A 14,884-nucleotide genomic window follows, 5' to 3' on the forward strand; every position below is an offset into this window, starting at 1 on the left:
GACCACGTCAACTGTAGCTGTCCTTGATTTCAATTACTTATGTAAAGGGCTCACAAGGAAGATCTCACCCCCGCCTCTCACTGTGTCACTTCCAGAATCCAGGTGACCCATCCAGCACAGCCTTCTCTGCTTCCACCCAGCCAGAGTGATCTTAAGAATTGCACATCCGTTCCCAGCTGTCAGACTGTCTCCCAGGCACAGACCTCCTGTCTATGTTCCTCTTCCCGTTCTGTCACCTCTAATCCATTCTTCACCCAGCAGCCAGAATGGCACTTTAAAACATTAACTGAACCCTGTCATTCCCTGCCGAGAAGTCCCAGTAACTTCCCATTCCACCCAGGATAATGTGCATTCCTTATCATGGCCCACCAGGGCTTTTTCCCGCTGCCCTCCCTCTGTCTCTCCAGCCTGCCCCTCACCACTGAGTGCACGCTAGTGTTCTCACTTGCTTCTGCTTTAGGGACTCTGCATTGTTCCTCTACCTGGCACATTCCACGTTCCTCCCCCGGCCCCCACCACCACCAATGTGTACAGGGCCTGCGTCCTTTCTTCTTGTCTCCTCTCATATGGTACCCCAGACCTGTGCCGCGTGCGGGTGTATGTGTGTGTGTGTGTGTGTGTGTGTGTGTGTGTGTGTCTTGCCATCTGATGGGGATCTGAGGTTACTTATTTTTCTGCTTATATATGGTATTTGCTTTCCCTTCTAGATGTTGACCCTGGAGGATAGAGACTTTGTTCACCCCTGATTTCCCAGCATCTTTGATAGTACCAGGTTCATAGTAGGCATTCAATAAATAGTTTCTGACTAAATGGATACTAAGCGTTCCATCTCACTCTGGCCTTCATATTTGCCATACCCCTCCCCTTCACACCATCTTGTCTTTATATCGAAGCCCCATTGCCTCACTCTGTCAAATCCCACAGTACCAGGCATGTCCACTGTTCATCGCATTGACCTTCTGACATTGTTATATTTATTTATGTGACTATCTCACTAATAAATCTGCCCCTCGACCTACCTGCCGCCTACTCCCACAGGCTGTAAACTCAGGAAAACGAGGGATGCGGGGTTTTTGTTTGTTTTTCTTCAGTCCTGCAACTATGGTGCTTGGCACACGGGGATACCCAAGAAATATGTGTTCAATGGTTGACTCTCTTAATACGTTGTCAAGTGATTGACCATCTTCTCCTATCTCTGGACTTGATCGTCTCTCTCAATCATCTGTGTCTCTGACTGCTCTTGCTGGAGGGTCCTTAGATGTAAGCAGCCCCCTAGATCCGCATTTGTCCGCTCACTGTATGATCTGCTACGGCATTATTGTTCTGTTCCCTTAGCTTCCGCTGTCACTTCTTAGTCAATAAGCACACGTTGTCCTTCTAACCTAACCTCTCACCTGAGTCACAGTACTCTGCTTACTGTTGAACTCTTTGGATTCCCAGCCGCCCTCAAATTAAAGAAAACCAAACCAGTGTGTAGCTTTCGGTCATGCTTCCCCGTAGCTTCATTAACATGTGGTCCGCCTGAATCATGTGGGTTCTGAGCCTTAGAGCCCTCCTTCACACCTCTCTCCCAGGTCTCAGGTTCAGTGTGTCTCCCAAGTCCTATTGATTTGACCGAGGAAATGTCTTCTGTCTCTTGTCTCCCGAGCTTCCGCCTTCTTCCCCGTCAGCAGTCCCGCATACCACGTTCTGCTACAGGCTGGGCCTCTGCTTCTCTGTTGTTACCGAGAAGGAAAAAGCCCTCCACTATCTGGCACCACGTCTTCCATGGCCACATACTTCGTCATCCCTCCTGGGGCCAGTCGGGAGGGTGATGAGGTCCTTAGTAATGGGACGAGTTTTGATGAATGTGGCTAGCCTGTAGCTTTTTGCATTAAGGAGCCATAAACTGTTTTGATTCTAAAACTTCCCTGAAAGGTCCAAGCTCCAGTCCTTTGTGCACTCACAGATGCTTTCCCTTGGTATGTCTTTCCCAAACTTTGTCCTATAAACAGAGCACATTCCAAAGCTTCATGCCAAAGCAGAATGACGTAATTTCCAAAATGGGCTATTGCCCATGATAGAAGACAGGCCCAGCTCCCTCTCCCCACCCTGTGCATCACACAGCCTCACTGATGTGTCCACCCTGACTTCAGCACCCTAAGAATAGAGATCTCTTGAGGGAGATGTTCGAACGGAAGTTGCATTTAGAACCAAATGTTTTCATAAGTGTAGAGCTTTCCTTGGAGACAAACTGGAGTTGGAGCTGACGATAGGCACTTACAGGTGGGCCTTTGGGGTAGTCACACAGGACGCCTTTACAGGTCCTAATTTCATCAGGAATTACTTGCATTAGTGATTGTCAAGTCCAATAGGACTTATTCTGGTGCGTGTGCTGGGGTCACAGCTGTCATTTCACTGTGGGCCTAGAGACTCAACTCCTTAGAACTTGTTATCATTTTGACTCATTGATCTCCATTAGTAAATCACTTGATTGGCGTGAATTCATATACAGGCACAAATAGCATCACAGGCTTCTGGGTCACCGGAAGTAGAAAACAGAGCAAGTTTGCAGAGTGTCCTGAATATACTAGATGTTGGCTTTACTAGATAGATACTATACTAGATGTTGGCTTTCTTACTTAATTCTCTGTGAAGTGTAGGTAGCATTCTCTCCCTTTTGAAGATGAGAACTGAGGTTCGGAGAGGCTCAGTGACTACTTAATGCCACACACCAGTTAGTGAAGAGTCGACCTGACATTTGATCGTAGATCTAGCTCTGAAAATTAGATTTTCTCTTTTGTACCAGGTAAATTTGACTTACTTGCAAATTATAAGTAACACTGAAAATGTTTTCTTTTTCATCTCCTCACACTGATCAGTTAACTAATGTTTTTCACCTTCCCCTCTTATTTTTTCTTCTCCCCACTACACTACCGTAGAGCATACTCCTTCCACGTCACTGCAGACGGCCAGATGCAGCCTGTCCCTTTCCCCCCCGACGCCCTCATCGGACCCGGAATCCCCCGGCACGCGCGCCAGATCAACACCCTGAACCACGGGGAGGTGGTGTGCGCAGTGACCATCAGCAACCCCACGAGACACGTGTACACGGGTGGCAAGGGCTGCGTCAAGGTCTGGGACATCAGCCACCCCAGCAACAAGAGCCCCGTCTCTCAGCTCGACTGTCTGGTGAGCAAACATGGAGGAATGGGGCTTACACCCTCATTCAGAAAATGGGATGGAATAGTGAGAGACTTGGTTGGACGGGCAACATAGGGAATTGATTCCAAGTGGGTAGTTGTCTTCGGTGGTTTTTGGCCCTTCATGTGGAGAGTGCAATTTTCATGAATCCTGCCCGATTCAGGGGCACAGGCTCACTACCCGTTTTCCTGTCTGATAAAGGAGAATAAGAAAAGTTAAAAGCCCAGGAGGGCTTCTGTGAGAGCGCACATGGTGACATGACCAGAATAACGTCATGCTTTCTGCGCAGACAGTAGACTATTCCCTTGCCTGTGTCTTGGGCGTTTGTCCTTCCATCATTTATAAAACTTCTGCTGGACATTCTTCCTTAAACCAGCAGTGGAATTTCTGCTGCTCCACAATGTTTGGTTGGTTTAACATATTTGTTGTATACAACATTCCCAGACCCTCATGAGCTGGGAGGACCTTTTTTCTCACTCCCCCTCCCTTAACATTCCTCGATCAAATTTTGCCTCCAGTTGATGCTGCTTGATCAACCACTGCTGTCCAGGACTCCTGCGCTCCTCCGTTGGGGGGGTGTGTGTGTGTGTGTGTGTGTGTGTGTGTGCGCGCGCGTGTGTGTGTGTGTGTGTGTGTGTGTGTGCGCGCGCGTGTGTGCGTGCAAATGAGTCAGGCAGCTTGGTGGTGGTGGGAGTTGGGTCTAGATCTTTGCATTTTCATGCTAATTAAGATTAAATATCTCAGCACTAAATTTGTAGATCAAGTTTAAGTACTTCCCTAATTTCATGTAATTTTCTAGCATTAATCCACTTTATCATTGTCATAAGTAAAAATGGCTCATTAAAACCAGGAGGGAACACAATACTTTTATGGATTTCTGCTCTCATGTTAATGCTGTTTTCCTTTCCTCATGAGTGATCTCTTGATGGTTTTTGTCTCTACAGAACAGGGATAACTACATCCGTTCCTGCCGATTGCTCCCTGATGGTCGCACCCTCATCGTGGGAGGGGAGGCCAGCACTCTGTCCATCTGGGACCTGGCAGCTCCGACCCCACGCATCAAGGCAGAGCTGACGTCCTCGGCCCCTGCGTGCTACGCTCTGGCCATCAGCCCTGACTCCAAAGTCTGCTTCTCGTGCTGCAGTGACGGTAACATCGCCGTCTGGGACCTGCACAACCAGACGCTGGTGAGGTGGGTCAGCAAGAGGGAGCACGCAAGGGAGCCGATTTTACTGCTCTGTGCCAAAGAGCTGTGTGTGTCTAAAACAATGAAATAGAATTCTACTAAAATGTGTTAGGAACAGGCTCATTTGAAAGATGGCTAGAGGGCGCCTGGGTGGCTCAGTTGGTTAAGCGACTGCCTGCAGCTTAGGTTATGATCCCAGAGTCCTGGGATTGAGTCCCGTATCCGGCTGCCTGCTCAGCAGGTGACCTGTTTCTCCCTCTCCTCCCTGTTCCTGCCCTCTCTCACTATCTCTGTCTCACTCTCTTCAATAAACAAATAAAATCTTAAAAAAAAAAAAAGGCTAGAAACAATTTACTGATGTAAAATCTTATTTTCTGCCTTTGAACTTTTGAACTTACCAAATGAGGGATTGTTCTCTTTCTTTGGGTTTTTTTTCTTTTTTGGACATTATCCTAAGCATCACTGATTTGGGTTTTTAAAAAATGAGGTCATTTTTACATAATTAATGTACATCATGTTCCCATGACCTCATGAGCTCGTTAGACATCTATAAATTTGCCATCTGCACTTGCTAACCAACCGAGTGTGGCTAGACACTCACCAAGAAGATTCACAGCACAGGGCACTGTCCTCCATTCCACATGTATCCCACATGTGCCTTCTGTCAGTAGCTTATCACCGAACCCCTGCTACGGGCCCCAGCATGGTGCTTCACTCTGAAATGGTCTAGATTATCTGTAATCCCAACATTAAGGATGGGTCGATGCACTGAGTTGTCTGTTTAGAAGTGAAATTATATGGGATTGCTGTTGGTAGATAATGCCCTGAAATGAGTCTCCAGATGTCAGCACCCAAGAGAGCAGGAAGTATGAGGTATGATTTGCTAAAGGGTGTGAGAAGGTTGTAATCAGGGCTAGCCGCAAGTCAAGGGGAGTATGTAAGGAGAAGAGGCCTTTACTGGCCATCTGTCAGATAATTTTTGCAGGACTGAGCTCTATGCATGATTCCAAAAATAAAGTGGTCATCATTTGTTTCATCTTGGGTAAGGCTCTTAGGAGGAACTGCTTCTAATCTCTTCTTTTCCCAGTGTCTTTTGTACATTCTACCAGCTCCTGTAACAGCTGAGCCACACTGAGTTTCTTTCCATGTGCCTTACTTGAGAGCATAGCCTTTTCGTTGTCTTGCACAGCCTGCTACAGTTGCATAACTGCGCACTGGCAAAATTTGCTCTGCGGCTCCTGTGGCCATCCCCATAGCTTTTGTAGAAAGGAACATATGATATGCCTTACATCCTCTTAAATCCTTTCCTTCATATTACAATGATAAAATCAGTCTTAGATGTATTTTTGATTAGTTCATATACATATAGCTGTGTGTTTTCTTTTGTTTATTTCAGTTGGAGATTTTTTTTCCCTTGTTTATATCAGTTGTTTTTTGGTATGACAGTCAAAGACCCCCTAAGTGTTCAAAAATAAAAAGTGTAAGAAATTGAACCTCTCAGTTAAACCTGAATCTCTCTATGTATATGCTTTGTTAGTTGAATAATTAGAAAACACAGTAAACCCAATCTGTAAGACCTACAATGAAACTGATCCCTGAGGAGTTCTCAATTTTTTTTTACTGAGGTATAATTAACATTGAGTGTTATTGTAGTTTCAAGTGTGCAAAATCATGATTCAGCAATTCTGTGCATGACTCAGTGCTCATCACCACAAATGTACTTTTAATCCCTTTCATCTCATTCACCCGTTCCCCCACCACTTCCCCTCTGGTAACCATCAGTTTGTTCTTTGTATGAGTCTGTTTGTCTGTCTCTTTTTTTCTTCATTTGTTCGTTTGTTTTATTTCTTAAATTCTTACAGATGAATGAAGTCATATAGTATTTATCTTTCTTTGACTTATTTCAATTAGCGTTATACTCTGTATCCATCCATGTTATTGCAAACGACAAGAACTTACTCTTTTTTATGGCTGAATAATATTCCATGGTATATGTATATCACATCTTTACCCATCTATCAATGGACACTTGGGCTGCTTCCGTGTCTTGGCTATTGTAAATAATGCTGCAGTTAAACATAGGGGGGGGCGTACATCTTTTCAAATTAGTGTTTTCCTTTTCTTTGGGTAAATACCGGTCATGGAGTCACTGGATCTTATGGTAATTCACCTTTTAATTTTTTATAGAACTGCACACTGTTTTCCACAGTGGCTGCACTGACGAGCTCGGAATTGAGTTCACATAAAAACTAACTTTTCAAATGTTTTCCCTCCGTTTTGACATTTTCAGGCAATTCCAGGGCCACACAGACGGGGCCAGCTGTATTGACATTTCTAATGACGGCACCAAGCTCTGGACGGGCGGCCTGGACAACACGGTCAGGTCCTGGGACCTGCGCGAGGGGCGGCAGCTGCAGCAGCACGACTTCACCTCACAGGTACAGGCGTGGGCCCGGGACACTCCAGAAGACATAGTTTTGTGATATACGTGACAGACTATACCATGTGACAAAGTCCCTTTTGACTCTGGGTTAGATAACTCAGTTCTGTCAAAACACAGTATTATGTATTTAAAGGATTAGAAAAAAAAATCTCATTTATAAGCTTTTAGCAGGTTTTTCCTCCAAAGACCATTATTTTGTATTCTTTAAATTTTGCCTAATTGATTCATTAAATGATATTGTACAAATATGTTGCGTTACTTGGGCATCACCCATTTGGCTGTGATTTCTTCTTATATAATTGGAATCATCTAGACTTCCTTCACGATTTAAATAGTATCCCCAGAAGAAGCAGTACCTCCCGTGAGAGGCAGCGTGTCTTCTGTAGGCACCGTCACTCTGAGCGGTTTCACTCGTAGATCTTTTCTCTGGGCTACTGCCCAACCGGAGAGTGGCTGGCTGTGGGGATGGAGAACAGTAACGTAGAAGTGCTGCACGTCACCAAACCGGACAAATACCAGCTGCATCTCCACGAGAGCTGCGTCCTGTCGCTCAAGTTTGCCCATTGTGGTAAGCAGCCCCCTCCCATCCATTTCCTGTCCATGACAGTCCACCCCCTCTGCCCTCCCGCGGATGTGTCCTCACTCCACTCCTTTGGTTTAGTAACTTGTCCCTCTTCCAAAGTACATATGTGCCTGCGTCTCTAATGCCGTGTGCGGATCCACTTACCATTGTTGAAAGGATAAGTGACTCACTAAATCTAGGACATTGAGCTTTATGTTTCCAGTGAAAAGAAACTTTTGTTGCAAATTAGAAGAGTTTTCTGTGAATAGTTTGTGTGCTATAAAGCAAATCGCTGGTATCTGACACAGTAACACAAACAAGACCTTTTTCCAAACTCTTTCTGTAGGCAAATGGTTTGTAAGCACTGGAAAGGACAACCTTCTGAATGCCTGGAGAACACCTTATGGGGCCAGTATATTCCAGGTAACACTTGTCCAGCTCCCACTTAGTGCGTGCTCCCCACATGGCGATGGTTTACCCAGAGTCTCTCTGTGCATTCTGTCAGATTAATACGGCTCCTGAGTGTCCTCGGAGGTAGAGCAAGAGAAGACTACCTTGCCTGAGGGAGGCTGGTGTCACAGCCCCACGGTGTGGAGCTGGGGGTGAGGCTGGTGTCACAGCCCCACGGTGTGGAGCTGGGGGTGGTCTCCAGTTCTCTTCGAGCCCAGGGCCGAGACACTGCCCATTGCACTAACCAGCTTTCCGTGCGTCCGTCCCATGTATACATTAGAGTTTTTGCATCCTCTATGATTTGTGTGTGTGCGTTGCATCTTTAAAGTGCTTCTATTTAAAAACTTTGAGCATTTTGCCTGAATATTCCTATTAGTATTGTTATTTCTTTGATTTTTTTTCCCAAAGAAGTGTTGTGGAAAAGTTTAGTAAATCTTAATTAATTTCAGAAATGTTTATTCTTATTGACTTAGTGGTACTTAATGTGTAGTGTGTGAAATTATTTGTAGGAGGACCAAATGGTAGATATGATCAACATGGGCACACTCACTGTCTCTGTGCTCTCACTGGCTGGTATGTGGAAATTTCACAGGCAGATTAAAGAACACCTCTTTTTTAACCTATACTTGGGATGTTATTTTTTAGTTGTGTGGTTTTTTTTTTTTTTTTTAAGGGATAATAACAGATTTGCAGTTTTCTTGAGCGTAGTATTATGTCATCATAGAGTAGATCAACGCAAAATACAAAAATACATATATTGAGTGAAAATACTGTGCCAGGTAATCGATAGGACAAAAATAGCTGATTATTGCTGTCATGAAATTTATAACTGAATATAGTATATATTGTTAATATTATGGGTCACAACCTTTCTGGTGGTCCCAAAAAGGACTGGGAATAAAAAAAAGGAAATCTATAATCTTAGAGTGGATCTTTTATAGTAAGTATAAGTGTTGTATCTTTTGTGTATACTGGATTGTGAAGTAAAATAGATTAATTACAGGTTACAATCAGTTGGGACGCCTGGGTGGCTCAGTTGGTTAAGCCGCTGCCTTCGGCTCAGGTCATGATCCCAGGGTCCTGGGATTGAGTCCCGCATCGGGCTCCTTGCTCAGCAGGGAGTCTGCTTCTCTCTCCATCTCTGCCTGCCACTCTGCCTGCTTGTGTGTGCGCTCTCTCTCTCGCTCGCTCGCTCTCCCTGACAAATAAATAAATAAATAAAATCATTTAAAAAATACAGGTTACAATGAAAAAAGTTTGAGAAACACTGGCAATAGGTTAGCTTCTGCACGTCAGGTGTTAATTTTTTAAATCTTCAGAGTTCTGGTTAAAATCCTGCAGCATTCATTCATTTAGCACAGTTCAGTTCAAAGTTGACCTTGACCTCCTTGTGGTTGGTGAGTTGAGCATGGTATCCAGGACTCTTAAGTATGGAACATTTCTCCTTCTAACTGTTGAACTCCTCCCCACTTGGAGATATGCATTCTTTTTTCACACTGGAGAATTGGGCTTTCTATTAGAAATATTTTTACATTCCCAATTTCAAAAAATGTAGTGTTTTCCATGACATTTTCCACTTGAACTCTGAGGCGGCTCTCTTGAGGTGGCAGGCAGGTAAGAGGTCCTGACCTGTTTGTAAGTGAGGAGTTTCACGGGGGTTAAGTGACCGGTCTGGTGTTCTGCAGCCTGACCTCCAAGCCATCTGACTGAAGTGGGGGATGCTAAGAACACTCTGCTCTTACCTTTCTGGATAAGAGGGTTCAAAACCAGGCCTTACTTCTTCAAAACACGTGCTTGTACAGCTGGCTTGCCTGCCACCTGATGTCCCCATTGCAGGAGCCTGTAGACTAGCGTGGTGAGGTGTCCCTAGAGTGTCCTGGGCCCCGCCATTTTGAGGGAGGGCCGGGACTGCCTTGCCTGGCGGGCTGCTCCTGTTTGGACAACGGGACACCTTCATGCTTGTTTTTACTCTGTCTTCCAGTCACCTCATGGATTTTTCTTTCAGTAGGTAACATTTGTATTTGTTTCTTTCCTAGTCCAAAGAATCCTCATCGGTGCTTAGCTGTGACATCTCTGTGGATGACAAATACATTGTCACTGGCTCTGGGGATAAGAAGGCCACGGTTTATGAAGTTATTTATTAAGGACAAATCTTCATGCGAACTGGACCCCTTCTCCTTGTAGCACTTTGTTCTATCATCCTTTTCCCCCCGCATCTAAAACCAAGGATTTCAGATACTCATTGCAGTTGTGGAGTTTAATCCCATCTCTTACCCCACTTCCTCCCTTGCTATTGAATTGTGAATACTCATTAAGAACCTGTGATACCAAATCTTCAGCTCTCTACTTGGAAGAACATGGAATTACCATACTTAACAGTGACGGAATCTTTAATTATGTATTATATCTGTAATATATTTATTTTGTTTAAAGAAGGCTTTCTAACTTTGACTGAATAAAGCTGTCTGCTCCTGCATTGATAATGAAGATGCGTTGTATTTGATACCCCTCCCCCCCCTTTTTTTGGCAAAGGAGGGGAAAGGAAGGTTTAACATAATTGATGAAAAATGTCACTAAATGTAGACTAAGGACTGTATAGAGATGTGAAATGTATAATTACATATGGAAGCAATATGTTGCTGTGTTGTTAGATTTTTTTTGTTGTTTTCTACTTATTTTAAATGTTTGGAAATTTGAACAATTAGAACATGACAGGCCACGTCGTATTCATTTGAGTCTATCTGGACAACTTTAACCAATATATCTATAGCTTTAGATTCTATTTGATAAAAGTAATTGGACTTTTTTTTTTCTTTTTTGACTTGTTGACAAGTGTCTTTGTACTAAGTTTTTAATTCCTTTTTTAATGTATTATAGACAGATGAACAAATTAAATTTGGCCTAAAGAGAGAACTTAATCCCTTCTGGATATTTTTGCCATGTTTCTTTGCAAAGGGAGATGTATACCTTTGGGCAGTTTTGTCATTACGAGAAATTACAGGCTATTTTTTGGCATGTTCTTTGGGAACTGCGCGGATTCAGGGGAGGAGTCCTCCTGCTGTGCAAGTCAAGTCTTTGACAAAATGAGGACAGCAGAGGAGACTTGCAAGGACCTTCCTCTGTAAACCAGAAAGAATGGACTCTCACCTGGGATGAGGACTTGCTTTCTTTACCTCCGGTTCTTTCCCTGTCTTAGTTGGATGTCCCTGAAATGGACACAGGCTGTGCCATTGTGCTGGAAACATTGTGTTATCTTTTATGTTGTTGTTGTTGCTGTTCAACTATGATATGTGACTCTTTTTTTTTTATTATTTTTTTGTTTGAATGCTTTAAAAATCTTTTTAAGTCTGTGGATCTGCTGATGTACAGTGCCTTTGCTGCTATGGATCAAAATCAAGAGAACTGTGTAGATAAACTTTATTGTGTAAGTAGAAAATTACTTAATTTCATACTAGAAACGGATGGATGCTGCAAGTTGAAATGGACTGTCCATTGACGTTCCTAATGTGGTAGCAGAAAAAAAAATGGTGTCTTAAGTGCTTAGTGTTTGATGTCATTAACAGTTTCGTAAAACTCTACGGTGTAGAAAGATTTTGATACTAAACTGTGCATTGTACATAGTTCTAATGCATCGTATTGACCACCAGTACTTCTATAATGGTAGATTGTTTGTGCATTCAGACTTTTAAGCATTAAACATAAATAACTTCTAGTATGCTTATTTCTAATTCTTTGTTTGGCTGGCTTTCATTTTTGTCCGACTGTGCCACTCCCATATACTTAGAATTACTAGCTTCATTCAAGGGAGACTGGTGTTAAAGTCACATGGGTTTCGTTATTATTGCGTTTTTAGTTTTGTGTTTATTTTCATTTGACAGGAACTAGAAGGGAGAGCAGATGGAGGTTAGCAAGGACAGGTTGTACCAAACATTGACCGAGTGCCTCTTCGGTTTGTAAAACGACTGTCTGTCAGAAAGTCGTCACGTTACTCAAGTGCTTTAGGGCTGCACTGTTCAGTGTGGTTGCACTAGCTGTTTGTGGCTATTTAAATTTAACTTTACTAAAATTAGTTTTAAAAAAATAGGTTTATTAGTTCCACTCACTGCATTTCAAGTATTCAGTAGCTGCATATGGCTAATGGCTACCATATTGGATGACTCAAATTTATAGAACACATCCAGCATCACAGAAAGTTCCATGGGAGCAGTGCTGCCTTAGAATTAGCTTCTACACACCGTTTCTCGCCATTTGGGTTTGGGAAACATGTCAAGTGGAATACCCTGGAGTTGTTGAAAGCAAGAAGCCCATTGGGCTGCTGCTGGTGGGGTGTGTGAAGATTGAGTCTAAGAAGGTGCTTAAAGAATTCTAAATACCCAAGACTTGAAAATCTGTCATTTTGAAGGATCCACCCAGTAGAAGGAAGGCAGGGGGTGGGGGCTGTGGTCTGGAGTGTGCTCAGTGCTCAGCTATAAGACACACTAACTCTTTAGCATTGACTTTTCAGCGGTGTGCACCAGTGGGGTTGGAAGCTGCACTTCATGTGTGAGTACTGTGAACGCTACTACTTCAGATGATAACATTTTAAAGGATTCTTAACTCAGTATCTGTGCATCCTTACTAAAATGTCTTTAAAGGTATAGGGATTTGAGTTTAAAACAATCGTTTGGTATAAAGAATATGACACTGGCACCATGTTTATATCTCCAGAGGGAGAATGTGCCTGCCTTAGGGAGATGGAATTCCCCATTGGTACCTGGTGGTCAGGTCTCTTTAGGAAGATCCAACATTGGCCGTTGAGATGAATGCGTATATAGACCTAGCCTTTTAAAATTAATGGGCATCAATTTCCTCTCATTGCCAAGGTTTTATCAGATTAGATTTTTATGTCTTTGATATAAATCCCAGACCTAGATTGATCTACACAAAAATCTTGATGTTGTAATTATAACTCGGTTTACGATAGTTTTTGCTCCAAGTATGGTCTCTCAGAGTCAAGAACAACAAAGATAGGAATCAACCGGAACTACAGTTGACTTGGTTCCAGTCAAAGAACACTGGTGTATGACTGGAAGAGTGACTCACATAGAACTACCAAGAAGTACAAACTCAGATTGAGGAAGCCATCAAGACTTTCCTAAGAGAAGCAGATAAAATGTAGAGTGACCAACTCCAAGGTCTTTCAAGTGTTTACAGATACACACCTCCCTGGGGCCAGGATATAGCAGGTGGTTTATTGTCTAACTAGCTGCGAGAGGTCCAGCCTTGTCTTGGAGGGTGTATGCTAAAACAACCGTAACCCTTTAACACCTACCGTGGGTAGGAATTAATGCAGCCATGAGATACAGAACCATCTTGTAGCCACGAAATTCTGTGACCTTACAGCCAAAAGCAGGGGAGATTGTTAGAAGTTAGAAGGCAGCATTCTGGAGAGAGATGTAGTACACACATGAACAGCTAGACCATCAGTGATACCCTCAACTACCAACTGGGCTGTTTGCTTCCTCAGTCCAGACGATCTCAGCAGAGCTGTATCACCTGGAAACAAAACGTCCAACTCGAATATTTGTCATTTGGTATTTTTGGCAGTTGTAAGGAAATTTGTACTGGAATTCTTTGCCCAGCATCAAGAAATTATAAAGATGTAGGTACCAAAAAAAAAAATAAATAAATAAGCCTTCATCTTCTTGGAGGCTCGTTTGCATAGCTATCTAGCTCCTGGGCAACCTGTAGAGTGGTGTTCAACAGTGACCTCTGGGTCCTGTCGACCCTCACCAGTAGAAGCAGCGCCTCACAACCAGCCTGTTTTTCTGAGCTAATTGTGTTTATTTGTCTGTCAATTCCAGCTTTGACTCAGAGCTGACAATGGAAATGTTTTCGCTCCGTTTTGGTAACCTGAGCACATCAGGAAACCTCTCATGTATCACACTTTTTAACAACAGTGCCACCATAATGGTAGGAACTCTCGTTCATTATAAGCCACTATCAACATCTTATTTTAGTTTGGTTTGGGTTTTTGGCAGCAGTGACAGAATCTTTTGGGTCCCAGATAGGAATTAGTGGGGGGATTGGTCTCTGGTTCACCTCTCCCCAGGGAAGAAAATTCCCTGCTGGGATCTCAGGTGTTTGGCCTGTAGGGAAGGAGAATTCCTGCGGGGCTGCCTTTAGTCTGGAAGAAAATAAAAAATAGAAGTGTTTTCACAAAAAATCGCCCTGTTTGGTCTCACAGCAGTATAGACAGGCTGAGTGCCAGAATACTGAATTTACACAAAAGCGCACGTGGGATCAGAGAAGAAAATTAATTACCCAAATCCCTTATCTCCCAAGGGGGACAAGCTGATCTGAACCCCAAGTTTCCAGACTTGGGGGTTGGATTTCTGTGCCATCTGCCCAGCGTGGCAGATTTGGGAGTGTTACAGATACCCACCTTGCTGCTCTCTGCTCCTCAGTTTCCTACAAGCTACCTGACTTGGGAATTCAGCATCACAGAAACTTTTGAGAACTTAATCACGTATCATCTTTTGAGTTCCTATAATGTGTCTACTGTGGACTGTGGTACATACAAGGCAAAAGCCCACTTGTGGCCACGTAGACTTACCCAAGCGGGACCCTGGGCATCTTACTGCCTCCCCAACTCAAGTGACATCATGGCTTAATGAGAACATTCATAACTAACAAGCTTTATGTTATTTTGGAAGAAGACTTAAATTCACTTAAATGTCATACTTTAATTGACTTGAGCCCAACAAAACTAACACACACCAGAAGGTATTTGTGAGCTATTAGGATTTTGAGAATTTAGGCTGTAAGTGTTTGGACTCTAGGTGTTCAAACTAATCCCCAAGTGGTTTTTAGGGGCCTAGCATTTTCCTACAGAGACCTCATAAGTAGGGCTAGTTGGCCATTTCCAAACCTAGTAGGTATCTCCATAGCTGCTTCCAAAAAAATACAACCAGAGGTAGTATCCTGGCCATACCTTGTGTCATGTGGCAGAAAGTATGAGTTGAGCTGGATATTTTGTTCTCCCAGGAGTCTGGGAGGAAGCAGGAGAATGAGTCATGGT

General features: G+C 43.4%; 1 protein-coding gene across 18 annotated transcripts in view; it reads left to right on the forward strand.

The window, feature by feature from the left end:
- The window catches only part of LOC111153482 (transducin like enhancer of split 4), a 144,329-nt gene extending 132,790 nt beyond the window's left edge, over positions 1 to 11,539 (forward strand). For all 18 annotated transcript variants that reach the window (XM_022512511.1, XM_022512513.1, XM_022512512.1 and 15 more), the window contains 6 exons: positions 2,922 to 3,171; positions 4,128 to 4,375; positions 6,660 to 6,807; positions 7,230 to 7,380; positions 7,721 to 7,797; positions 9,861 to 11,539. In XM_022512511.1, the coding sequence (XP_022368219.1) occupies positions 2,922 to 3,171; positions 4,128 to 4,375; positions 6,660 to 6,807; positions 7,230 to 7,380; positions 7,721 to 7,797; positions 9,861 to 9,968 (982 nt within the window). In that variant the 3' untranslated portion in view covers positions 9,969 to 11,539. The remainder of the gene's footprint in view (positions 1 to 2,921; positions 3,172 to 4,127; positions 4,376 to 6,659; positions 6,808 to 7,229; positions 7,381 to 7,720; positions 7,798 to 9,860) is intronic.
- Positions 11,540 to 14,884: the final 3,345 nt, after the last annotated feature.

Source organism: Enhydra lutris, unplaced genomic scaffold, assembly GCF_002288905.1.
Source record: "Enhydra lutris kenyoni isolate GAN:26980312 unplaced genomic scaffold, ASM228890v2 scaffoldscaffold33, whole genome shotgun sequence".
In the NCBI taxonomy this organism is placed as follows: Eukaryota; Metazoa; Chordata; class Mammalia; order Carnivora; family Mustelidae; genus Enhydra; species Enhydra lutris.